This window comes from Sinohyriopsis cumingii, chromosome 7 (genome assembly GCF_028554795.1).
Source record: "Sinohyriopsis cumingii isolate HCF-2022 chromosome 7, ASM2855479v2, whole genome shotgun sequence".
Taxonomy (NCBI): domain Eukaryota; kingdom Metazoa; phylum Mollusca; class Bivalvia; order Unionida; family Unionidae; genus Sinohyriopsis; species Sinohyriopsis cumingii.
In genome coordinates this window covers 12,467,496-12,481,308 of record NC_142967.1, presented here as the reverse complement: position 1 = coordinate 12,481,308, position 13,813 = coordinate 12,467,496, and the positions used below count along the sequence as shown (strand labels likewise).

Here is a 13,813-nt window from a genome sequence, read left to right as displayed (position 1 = left end):
CAGACTTCATCCTCATCGTTCAGCGGAGAGGAAGGCATCAGCCTGGTAGGAGATGTCAATGGCACTGCTTCTACCTCAAAATTGCTTGAGTCAATGAAGATAGATAGGACATTATCATCGATTAAGATACTCAAAAATGGGGACTGGTTGGGCATCAGAAAGTGCATCAGCGCACTCTGTCCCACATCCTGTAATTCAGAGCGGTTAGAAAGGGGGAGATGGGATTGTCTGCCTGCACTAGACAATGTGACAATCCTATCCTTATAGTTTGATGTGACCTGGAGAGGTGATGGTAGGTCATGAGCTGCATCATTACCTCTACTGTAAGGACAGCGTCCAGTAGCACACTGGGCCATACAAGACCAATGTCCAGTAGCTCACTGGGCCATACAAGACCAATGTCCAGCAGCTCACTGGGCCATACAAGACCAATGTCCAGTAGCTCACTGGGCCATACAAGACCAATGTCCAGTAGCTCACTGGGCCATACAAGACCAATGTCCAGTAGCACACTGGGCCATACAAGACCAATGTCCAGTAGCACACTGGGCCATACAAGACCAATGTCCAGTAGCACACTGGGCCATACAAGACCAATGTCCCTGAGCTGGAAGGCACCACATCCCATAACAATTAGTTGGGATAATAAGATGATGTTTCTACTCACTACCTAGGCTAGGTACATTGTTGATTGTGTCATACTGACAATTTCCACTCTGGAGGAGGATGTATTAACATCATTGGACCTTGGTTTTTGGATACAAAAAAGCATAATGCTACAAAACAGCTATGGGTAATCTACTACTACCATTAAAACTTTGTTTAAGTGAGACATGTATCGTCCATAGCATTGTTTACTCAGGCACATAACACTGGCATTGCTCATTTCTAAAATGACAAGAATAAATAAAAAATAACAGCCCAAAGGTGTTCACATATAACAAAACAGCATTAGAAGACCACTTGGTGCTTAAGACATATCGTGTGCATCTTTGTTTACTTTGCCACATAACCTCATCACTGTTAATCCAAAATCAATAGAACAATAAATATAGAAATTACTATTTTTCACACATAACAATAAAAACAGTGAAAGAATAATTTGTAAAAAAGAGAGACACGTATCATGAGTGTCCTCGTCAACATAAAATCTTGCAATGAGAACATTTTGTCATCGCTGTTTAACTGAAATGACAATAATAATGAAAGTCAGAAAAAAAAAACAAAGCTGTTCAACAATAATCATTCTTTTTACATTAACAAGCAAAATTACATGTAGTGCACATAAATAAACAACCGAAAAGAAACATCAGACATATTGTGTTGGAGAGCAAGGTCAGAAAAAATGAAAATTACCATAAATATCAATGAATTTCACAAAATGATTGCAATAGGTAGTAAATACACTCAATATTATACCCACTGTGTTGATGGATAGTCAATATTCACAAGATATGCTTTGATTTTTAGCGGTACAGGATATGATGTATGTCATATCAAGTAAAGGCTAAAACTGAGTCAACAACCACAACCACCAGCCATCTAGGGGAGATAAGATCAAGAGTTGTAATGAGTTTCTTCCCTTCACCTGTATTGTACTACTGGATCTGAGGGGTAGCTTTATCTAGAGGACAAACTACAAAAACAATTTTTAAACTTACAGGCATGAAAAGTTTTCAGTGAAGTAAAAGCAATTCTGAGATAATGAAAATTTGACCATGTGCACATGAACTCAGTGTATTTATACTTCCTTCCACTAAAGTTTGCAAAACTCCAAACCACAACTGTTCCTATCCTTTCACAGAAATTAAGTCAGATCTTAAAATACCTCCAAGCAACAAATGTGCTGGGCTTTTTATAAAAACATTATGTTAGATCTTAAATTATCTCTAAGTAACAGCTTTGCTCATCTTTACTTCCAAAAAATGAAGTCAGGCCTTAAAATAACTGTTAAATGTTTGTATGTACATATATATATCTTTAGTTAGATAGATAAATACAATTTCATTTTTTGCTGAGCAAAGTGGTTATAATAACAGAATAAAAGATGGACAAAACTAATATGAAAAAAGTTCAATTTTCATACTTTTCAAGGAATTTTTAAACCTTCAACTAAAACTGAGGGAAACACATTTTGCTCTAGCTTATGATCATGTGTACAATTGAGAAAATTTCTTACAGTCAAAATGCTGTCATAGATCTCCAACCTGGATGTTGAGTTGACTGACACATTGTTCTCACTCTCCATGCTGCCAGAACTTGGATCCGAGCTGTATCTAACCCTTTCTGAAACTGTGGATAGTGTGTTACATAAGGTGCATCCAATGCCCATCAGCCTTTGAAGAATTACCACTACATCTATCACTGAACTAGACACTGGGAGAGTCTTTCCACCTCTGGGTTGAGGCACATTGGGTGTATTAACAACTGATGTACTTGACATTTCACCTCTGATCTGACCTTCAGAAATAGTGTTATTTGTGGCCCTATCACTCCCCAGACTCTGTCTGCCACTGACTGAATCCTTTGCAGTATTTTGAGTAATGATAGGCCTTGTCATCTGAGGTCTGGATGCAACTGATGTGTTAATCTGACCTGCCAATTTTACTGGTGTCACAACAATATCTTTGTTGGTAGCATTTTTGCATGATTCTTTTAATAACTTTGTGGATAAATCTGATGCATCCTGGTGGGTTACACTAACCTCTTCAAGAGGAGGAAAACTAAACTCTTCTTCTGCTGAGTCCATGTCATGTGACGAAATGCTACCATTTGTAAGTGTACCACTATCTGAGTCAGCCAAGTCATCATGGATACAGACAGGTTGTGATGTAAGCACAGACACCTCTGGTGACAAATCTCTGGTGTATTTGTCATGATGCCCATTTTTTAAAAAATGTGAGTCTTTCTTCAATTCAACCTCATACAAAGTTTTCTCTCTCTTCACTTTCTTGTTCCTGATCATTTTTGTTGGTAGTTCATAACTCTTATAAAGTTTATCTGGCACAGACCTACTGTGTCTCACATGAGTAAATGACAGGAAGTCAGTGCTGTCATAGTGACCAAGTGACCTTGCAACCTCTGCTTCATATGACTCATTTAGTGAAAATGCCTCTGAGGTGGTGACAGGGTCAGAGCTTGACCGCCTAGTTTTAGAGTTGTTTCTGTCTATTTTGTGACCAGTGGCTGTATTCTGCATCGGTGTGTGGAGATTTTCAAAACTTGTCTCCGGGATTATTGAGGAATTCTGGATCTCTACTGGGTGAGAAAAAGCCTGCAGGTGAATAAAAGAAAAAATGTATTGTTATTGGTCAAAACTACAGATTAGTGTGTGTGTGTGTGTGATTTGGATTTTTAACATAGCTTTAACAATTTTTCAGTCATATCGCTATGATGTCTGCAGTGTGGCAGTGTATAGTGATGTTTAGGATTGGGGAATCATGCTGCAACCATGTAGAATGATGTCCCACCCAGTCACATTATCCTGACACCAGGCTGACCAGTCATAACACTAACCTCTTAATGCTGAGTGTCTTGCAAGGCAACTGTAAGTAGCATTTTTATAAGTCTTTGTTATGACTTGGCTGGGGTTTGAAACTGTGACCTCCTGCATCCAAGCAGACGCTCTGACCACTAGGCGACTGGAGCAGTAAATTACAGATAAAACTAATATAATTTTTACATATAATAAACGACTCATGATATTCAAAAATACAGCCAAAGGCAAACTATGTTGATGGTTAGCCAAACCTGCTATAGCAAACACTCAGATAAAATGACTAATTGTGTATACCGGTAATAATCAGCAAAATTGGTTCCATTTATAATCAGTCAATTCATACCAGTTTATGATGACAACCTGTTCATAATAATTTCTCAACACCGGTTCTCCAAATCGCTTGTTACACACACATTTGACTGTACAGTGAAAGCACATTACAGTGAAAGCTTTTATTCTGAAAACTAGATTTAACCATTTGAAGTAAATATATATTCCAACAGAATAAAAAATAATTATGATTGTGCTGTAAGACTACTTAAAAATTTCCCCATAAAATTAAAAACTTAGCAATGGATTACTGGTTTAGGGCTCACCTAAATAATCACCTGTTGGGGTCGGTGGAAGGGATGTACAAAAATTATACAAGAAAAGTGAGAAACATTTTGCAGCAGTGTCTAGTCATGTCAGTGTGCACAATGAAGCGCCACAGTGAATCAGTGAATAGCAAGGAGCTGTCTGACAAGAACAAACCAACAAATGATATAATAAATTAATTACTGGGCATTATATTTATGTTCAAACTGTACAATCTCATGCTACCACAATATCTTGGGTATATCACGATGATGTTCATCCATCAGTGTCAGTGAAGACCATTTAATGTCATCGTGTCACTGAGGGATGGTCTGGAGATGGCTGATCAGTCCGATCTGGGCCCGGAAGAGTCTGTTGCAGTGGGGACATGGATGTACAGGTTGCTGACTGGGAGTTGCAGAACTGCTGTTCCTGGATTTGCGCAGATCACATTTTTCAGCTGCGTCCACCAGTCTTTTCTGCTCAAAGGCTGCCGCACCTGCATTAACTTGACTGCTCCAAGCAGATCGATTAGCAGCGACACTCTCCCAGCTGTCAGGATCAATGCTAGGATCTTCAGCGGAGCCTTGAGGGTGTCCTTGTACCTCTTTTTTTGAGCACCGTGAGATCTCTTGCCTTGGTGTAGCTCTCCAAAGAAGACTTTCTTAGGTAGGCATTCTACCAGCATGCGAACAACATGGCCAGCCCATCGGAGTTATGCCTTACACAGCATGGTGTGGATGCTTGTCATGCTGGCCTTAATGAGCACCTCTGTGTTCGGTACCTTGTTCTGCCATCTGATTTTCAGTAGTTTTCTCAGGGAACTCACACGGAAATGGTTGTTTTTTAACATGGCGGCTATAAACAGTCCATGTCTAGCAAGCATAGAGGAGGGTGGGGAGAACAATCCCTGCGAGACTTTGAGTTTGGTGGCAATCTTGATGCCTCTCCTATCCCAGACATTTGAGCGTAGTCTGCCAAATGCTACACTGGCTTTGGCAACCCTGGTTTTGACCTCATCGTCTATGTGGACTGCTTGAGAGAGGGTGCTGCTGAGGTATGTGAACCTGTCTACATTTTTTAGCTTTTGGCCATTGACAGTGATGGATGGTTCAAGGTAACCTTATCCAGTAGCTCTCTGATGCAGAATCTCAGTCTTGCTGGTAGAGATGGTGAGTCCGAAGTTGGTGCACGCTGTGGAAAAAAAGTCCATGCTCTGTTGCATGCCTGCCTCCATGCTGGAGTTGAGGGCACAGTCATCTGCAAACAGGAGGTCACGAATGTTCTCAACTTGGACTTTGGTTTTGGCTTGAAGCCTCCTCAGATTGAACAACTTCCCATCCAGATGGTATCGGAGACCTACTCCAACATCGCTGTCCTTGAAAGCATCCAACAACATTGCTGAGAACATGAGGCTGAAGAGAGTGGGGGCTGAGACGCATCCTTGTTTCACACCATTCGTAACTGCAAAGGGTTTGGAATAGTTACCCTGGTCCTGGATTCTGGCAAGCATGCCATCATGAAACTGCCTCACCAATTCAATGAAGACTTCTGGACATCCATATTTGGCCATGATCTTCCAAAGGCCTTCCCAGCTGACAGTGTTGAATGCCTTAGTCAGGTCCACAAAGGTGGTGTACAGCTGGACGTCTTGTTCAAGATGCTTTTCTTGCATCTGCCTGGCAGCAAAGATCATGTCAATGGTGCCTCTCTCCTTTCTGAAGCCAAACTGACTTTCTAACATTAGGCCATGATGAAGGTGTTCAGTGAGTCTATTCAGCAGTAGCCTGGCAGGGACCTTGCCCACGATGCAGAGTAGATATTCTTCTATGGTTGTTGCAGGATTGGCGATTGCCTTTACATTTGTAAATGTGGATGATGGATGCATCTTTGAATTCCTGGGATATGCGTTTCATCTTCTACATCCCACAGAACATCTATGTTAGTGCTTCCACTAGCTTAGGCCCACCAGACTTGTAGATCTCAGCTGGGATGGAGTCTGCTCCTGGAGCTTTTCCACTAGACAGGAGCTCAATGGTCTTATGAGTTTCCAGCACTGTTGGAGGGTCAGCCAATCTATCGTTGATCTCCACCTGGGGTAGATAGTTGATCGCTTCATCATTGATGGAAGACAGTCTGTTGATGATATCGTCAAAGTCTTCCGCCCAGCAATCCAGTATCTTCTCCTTCTCAGTGTTATGAGAGTGCTGCCATCAGAGCTCAAGAGTGGGGCTGTGCTTGATGTTACAGGGCCATAAACATCACGAAGAGTACTATAGAAATTCTTCATGTCATGTCTGTCGGCAAAGGACTGAATATCATCAGCCTTTTGGCTCAGCTGTGTGTCCTGCATCTCACGCAGTTTCTTCTGCACAGCTTGGTGGACTCTGCTGAAGGCATCTCACACTAACCATGCAACCAACGAAGAAGTCCACAACAGGATTCAATGAGCCATCAGATCCTATGAAGACCTCTTGACCAGTGTAATGGACTGGCAAAAACAATCTTGCAAGGCACAGTACATGGGTGCAGAAGCAGAGCAGACATAAAAATAGGTGGAAAGACAACACTGAGGAGTGGACAGGCATGGGATTTGGAGATTCAAAAAGGGCAGTAAAGAAGAGGGAAAGTTGGAGAGAATTGGTTGTAAAGTCAACTGTGGTGCCCCAATGACCTCTTGGGTTAAGGATGTGATGATGATGAACTAGTGTATTATAACATCACATTTTGTATTGATTCTTATTTATTGCAAATAAAAGCCTCCTACTCACAACTACTGTATATACTCGCGTATAAGCCCGTTCGCATATAAGCCGACCCCCCCCCCCCCAAACTGAATTGGTAAAACTGTTATAAAGTGCATGACCCGCGTATAAGCCAACCCATAATTTCTAGACTACCGGTACATCACAAGATGCACAAAGTGAGTTCTGAATACGTTTATTTAGGCAAATCACATTATTAAATAAAATGAAAGTAAGAAAGCTAATTTATATGTTGAAATAAAAATAATTCTAAAGTGTTAAGTCTTAATGGAAATTTAATTAATCCTTTTTCTAAAATCATGAATTATAAAAGTTCAATCACTTTTAGAATCCTTCAAAATCTGGCTCTGTATCAGACTCGCCAAACAGTTCATGAAACTTGGCTTCTGTTACGGGCGTGCTTTCATCATATACGTCGTCATTGTCATCATGGTCATCCGATAGTGTGTCGTTCTCCTTCTCGCTCTCCTCATCATTGTCGGATTGAAATATAGCATCATCCTCTGTTCCATCCATGACATTGCTGATACAGCACTTCCTGAATGATTTTGCAATCATTTCTGATGGAACCGAGTCCCACACTTCTTTTACCCACTTGGCGACCAAATCGATGTCCGGCCTCATTAAATTCCCGTCTTTTGTCATTTTCACAGCCCCTTATAGTGGTAGTATACTATTTATATACCTTATCCTGTAATTATTTCCATGTGTGGTTGGTTATCAATTTGTATTTGATAATTATTTATCATTGTTGTTTATTTGTGTGTTTTTTTTTAAACTACCGGTAGTGTGATTCAATTGATCAAAATATGATTGGTTTCAGCGTGGACATTATTCAAGTATTGTGACAGTTTATAACTTTGAGCAGAAACCATGTCCACTACCATATCTCATTAAACAATACATCTGAGAGTCGGCATGTATTAGTAAAGTCATTGGCATTGTGCAACAAAACAAACCTATTATCCCCGAGGTATTTACCACAGATTAAGCATATGGTAGCTATTGTACAACACTCTACCACTAACAAACCACTTTGCTTTACAAACAACTAAACAGTAGTATATAAACTGTGGCTGCCGATTACTTCTAAAACACCTGTCAAAGAAATCCCACAAATTATATTGTTTTACAATTATTCATGCTGACTCGTATATTGCCCCGTTATTTACCCTTCCTAAGCGTGCGCGCAACAAACCCCTATGCAGCCTCTCGCTATTGTTCCTTTAAGAATATCGTACATGTATTTCTACTCTCGATCAAAATGTTTGTTGTATATACCTTCAGTATCGTAATTCTTTTATTTTTTTACATAGATTCTTTTCATACTTACACTGAAATAAGCTAGCGTGCATTTGTACGACACCAAAGAGTTTAATGATTACTGATTAGCTGAGGGTTAAATACTTGACTGGAGTTTACTAATATGGCGGTTCTTTTGGAAAATACACGTACCACCATGGCTCAAATAATATGTATGGCTGCATTTTCTAGTGGATGGACATCTGTCAAATAGACGTCAAGTACGTTAAAACATGTTTTTCATTCATTATCCTACCACTTAAGTTAGAAAAAAAATATTTGTTTCACTTCACTACATCACAAATCTTATGAGCCATGTGGCATCATTAGGCATGTGATCTCATCTTTGGCGATTGACAGAAACAATAAATACTGGAAATCGAGGGAAAAAAGCGTTAAAAATTTCAGCCTTGGACCTTGGCCTGCAGATAAGTCGACCCCCCTTCTTTCAGGCCTTATTTTTTTCCTAAATTTTTTGGCTTATACGCAAGTATATATGGTAGTTTTCGTCATGTTTGTAACAGGATCACAAATATGAGGGAAGGTACCAAATATACCACCATTAACATTATCATGCACAGTAAGAATTTAGTGCACTAAAAAAGTAGCACAAGGAAATAAACCACAGAAACTAACTGGTTCAATTTCTCAAATTAATTTTATTATACGAGCAGTGGTCACTCTATACTTATTCTAATTATTACTCATACTATCTGGGGTTAGTCACTCAGTACTCATAAATTGATACTCATTGTAAGCTGTATTACCAGTAAAAAAAATGATTATTGTACCATGTTACTGTTAAGTATATCCCTCCGCTTTCACTACAAAGCATACAAGAGCACTGGATACATGCATGCTATTTATAAAAATTCTTCTAAAATTTTCAGACGATATATATATATATATATATATATATATATATATATATATATATATATATATATATATATATATATATATATATATATATATGTACATACACATACATACCCTCGATAACTCGCGAACCCGATTATAACACGGAGTCAGTCATGGATCTCAATTTTTTTTACTAGATAGTACTACTAATTTGACCCATAATTGTTGAACATAAAGAAAATAATGATCAAAATTGCTTTAAAAAAAACCTTGATATATTGCTCGCTTTTCATTGAGAATGGTTGATATGACCTGGAAATATGAATCAACATTATGAAGTTATCAACTTTTAATAAGAAGTCATGTATTTTGTTAAAATTTCTTGCCAAACTACATTCTTCTTGGTACACCATAAACAACCATATGCAACGAAATTTTGATCAATGAAAATGGCGTTAACGCCTACTTCAGGCAGCACTATAATAAATAAATACCAATTAAATAATTTTTTTTATCAAGTGAAATGCGAGTTTTAGTTATCTCTTTTAGTTTGGTTTAAGTGTAAATAATTTTTTTTATCAAGTGAAATGCGAGTTTTAGTTATCTCTTTTAGTTTGGTTTAAGTGTAATGATCATAAATGCAATGTGCAACAAGAAATATGTCAATCTACCATAACAGCTATGACCGCGAGCATTTCTGTGAGAACCTAAGTGCCAATGATGTTTTATTTGTTGCTATCAGATTGGTATTTGTTGTATTGTTGCAATGAATAAAAAGCTGGCCTTGTATTACCACATTAATTAGTCTTTTAATCAAATAAAGGGTGGAATGAATGAAAAGTTAAAAGACATGCAAATTCAACCTGCGTAAGAGCTAGCGGCCCCAGTCGAGTGAACACCATTAAAAATATTTTTTTTTAACATACCAGTAATTAAACTACCTTAAATTAGCATACTCATTCACAACTGTGATCAAAGACAGCAAGGCAACCAAATGAAATGAGTAATTGATGACATATAATTTTGTTTCACAGATACATTTTATTAATGACAAGCCAGTTTGTAGTTAATTTGTAATTACTGAATTGGCTCTTGGAGATTTCCTCACAGATGAGAAGTTTCACTATTACTTGCAATGAAATCACTGCATCAATATTTTACTACTAGAACAATAAAAAAAATGACTTTCAATGATGATGGCTGTTTCACGAACCAAGTGTTCTGGGTTTTTATTGTAGGATTTTTAAAAGGAATCTTGTTTGACTGTGAATTTGAATCAATAAGTAGTCTGGTCCCCTGATTAGTCTGGTCTTTGAATTGCATTCCACTATTGTAGAGAGCAATGCAGGGAGCATACAGATCAGGGAACCAGACTACTCAACAACAATATAAAGTAGTGATGTAATACACAATGTTTTCGCATACACATGATGGTTCTTGAAACAAGTTGAAATATTGTTAATGATCAATCAGTGGTTGTGCATCTTGGAAATAAAATAAATAACTTGGTTAGAAAAAGCCCTTTATTTACAATTATTCCCAACACGAATTTAAAATGAGTATTCTGCCATTAAACAGACCAGCTCACTCCCCCCTCCATCACAGTTTTCTCTACATCCAGCAAGGATGGCATCATTTCATATTGTTATGGAGGTCCCTTGATAACTTCCACCCTCGCTTATAGTTCAGTCAATGTTTTTGGACCTTGCTGTGCACGGTTATTATTGAGGGAGATGTCTGTGTGTGTGTGTGTGTGTGTGTGTGTGTGAGTGTGTGTCTATCTATCTATCTATCTATATTATATATATATATATATATATATATATACATATATATACACACACACACACACACACATACATACACACACACACGGTGGTGAAGGAATGTTTGAATCTGCAGTGCACAACATAAAAATGCAAGCAGTATATTGGGTACAGTAAACTAAAACAGCTAAGCAGCAGATTTCTTGCATCACATACACACAGCTATAAAGATATATACGTATATTATGCAGGTGGTCAGTTTTAAGTAGGTGGTCACACCATTATTTATGAAAGAGTTATGATTGCACGGTCTCCTGATTGAAACACAGACCCTGGAACATGTATACTGAGCTGCTGCAAATTTTGGGGCTGCCATAGTATACATTATAAAAGCAGGTCTTCATTTGTTGTAATCACATTAGCTGCTTTTCCTCTACATTCAGCCCAAGGGGGCCTTAATGAAGCTGGACATGTGTTTTATGTGTGTTGCTTCTGGGGCAGAGCAATTTAGAAGAAACTGTTTCCCATCTTCAGCTTGGGATTGGCAAAGGTTACAGGTGAGAGATACAGTGTTGGTTGAATATGAGGTGATTTTATTGTAAGGTATATGTCCCTGAAAGGACTTTCACCTTGATCCTTGCCTTGGGTATTTCTCTGGGATTATTTGACACTGATGTCTATAATGGGTGTGGATTTCAAAATGGGTTTTCCTGGATATGAAGAAACCCAACAGTGGCTGCACCAATGAAAGTTGTATCTATTTGAGTTCCAAGATTATACTTCTCTAAGATGTTGTGTAAATTATTACTGAAACATATATATATATATATATATATATATATATATATATATATATATATATATATATATATATATATATATATATATATATATATATATTCATATTCATATATATATATATATATATAGGTTTGGTGAGAGTTTGGCTCCTTATTTGATTTCTGCATGATTGTTTCTAGCACCTTGCTTGTAATTGGAGTGATGGTACCATATATACTCACGTATAAGCCGAATAATTTATAAAAATATAAAGGCCTGTAAGAAGGGGGGTCGGCTTATCTGCGGGCCAATGTCCAAACTTGACAGTTTTTAGGTCTTTTTGTTGACTACTATAATGTCTGTAAATCTTTGGACACGAAACAATAATTTTTTCCATGTCCTAAGACACAGGCATGTAAAAAAAGATAACTTTCAGGACCCAACAATTATTAAAATGTTATAAAGGACTATGATTGATTTTGTTATTTGCGTGTGCATATTTTCTGATTTCTCCAACACAGAATTAAATAAAGGTAAATACAGACTTCATAATTCATGGGTTAGTTGAGTTTACCCAGGAGACCAGGCTTAACTATAATGTACAGTACTTACACAGTGCAAAGCATGCATATCATCACTTAAATCCTTACTTATTCCCAAACATATCAGATGCAGATTTTGCTTTATTCATTGTTTTGACCAAATCACATTCTTCCAGATAACATTTCAGCTAGTCTTTAATGGCTGTTTCATTTACGTTGAATCATGAACTCATGAGTTACTCATTTTTAATGATGCAAGTGATCCTACAAATGGAGATAATATTTTTAAAAGGTATGCAGGTTTAATTGTATAAGGCATATAACCACGTAATTTACATGTTTATGAAGAGTGGTAATAATAAAGACTAAAATTCTCATATAGATCAACTAAGATCAACATCAATCAATTTTAGTTTTGTGTTCTGACTGAATAAACATCATAACTTTCCACACAATGTAAAGCTTGATGTTTCGGTGTCTCTTATGTTGATAGTCTGCGAATTTGTCTTTCGTTTTGCGACAGCAGTACAGGCCAGTTAATCATTAAAACTCTGAAACTGACTTGTGTTAAGAGGGAATTTTGACCGGCAACTATACCAGTACATTGATGTGTAACTGCCTTTTATTCCATAATATTAGCACGATTACCATAGTTTTGTAAAACAGGGTGTAAGGCATACCTACGAACTTTTCAAAAGCCAAGTAGGGAGACTGAATAAAATAATAGAGATTGGGACCTAAAATCAGGAGGTTTTCATCGCATTTTTAAAGCCTTGTTTTCACTAAATATTGATCGATCTTCCTGGTCCAATATGCATGAAATTCACATAAAGACTCCCATTTCTCCCTGCGACGCGCCTTATTTTCCCAAAGAACATGCCTTATTTTCATATTCTGGTCAGCTGTGGTCAAACTGCACAATAGCTAAAGATTAGTCTTAAATAAACAAGCAAAAAAGCCAATGAAACTAATTAAAAGTTAATCCTTATCGATGCAACTATTTTGTGAAAATGACTGGCCCTTCATCATAATTCAAAGAAACCACTTTCTACACTATTGTGTGTTATGCAAGCACCAGCAATTGACTGGCAAATAAAGGATTCCCAGTTCTGCTGAACTAAAGGTACCTGAATGGGCAGTCTCATGGTATTTTCCCCATGTTGTATATCCGACCTTATTCCCTTATTGTCAACATGTAAAGCATTTAGTATTGTTTGCTATAAAACATGCATTCTGAATTAGTTTTATGAGGATACATTTGCTACATGGTATGTATTTTCATTCCTTCTTTTAATTTAACAGTGGTAATTAACATTGGTATATATGGTATACAAATGCCAGGTGTTCACTCGTGTAAATTTCTTTTGTGGGAATGGCGCTATGGCATTTGGAGTTACTGCATTTGTAGTGATCATTCTTGGGATTGAAATTAATTGTGGACGATTTTATTGTTGTTCTTTATTTTTTTGTTCTGGTTTATTTTTTTATTTTTGTATTGTTGTAGAGTTTAAAAAAAAATTAATTTATGTGGATAATGTTTAAACTTAACATTCTATTTAGTGAAAAAGCGAATTCTTTCTGGTAAAGTAATTATTTCATCCCAACAATAAATCACAGGTGATGCAACAGAACATGTAGGTCTTTCTTGTTTAGAAGAAATGAAAATTGAAGACATACTGGAAAGTTCCAGCTGTAAAGAGCTCTTCGAAATTACTAACAAGC

At 37.4% G+C, this 13,813-nt stretch overlaps 1 protein-coding gene across 1 annotated transcript in view; it reads right to left on the bottom strand.

Annotated features, from left to right (window-relative positions):
* Positions 1–13,813, bottom strand: part of LOC149794746 (uncharacterized) — a 159,799-nt gene that overhangs the window by 54,573 nt on the left and 91,413 nt on the right. The window contains exon 21 of the mRNA XM_089966230.1: positions 2,180–3,274. Within this exon, the coding sequence (XP_089822356.1) occupies positions 2,180–3,274 (1,095 nt within the window). The remainder of the gene's footprint in view (positions 1–2,179; positions 3,275–13,813) is intronic.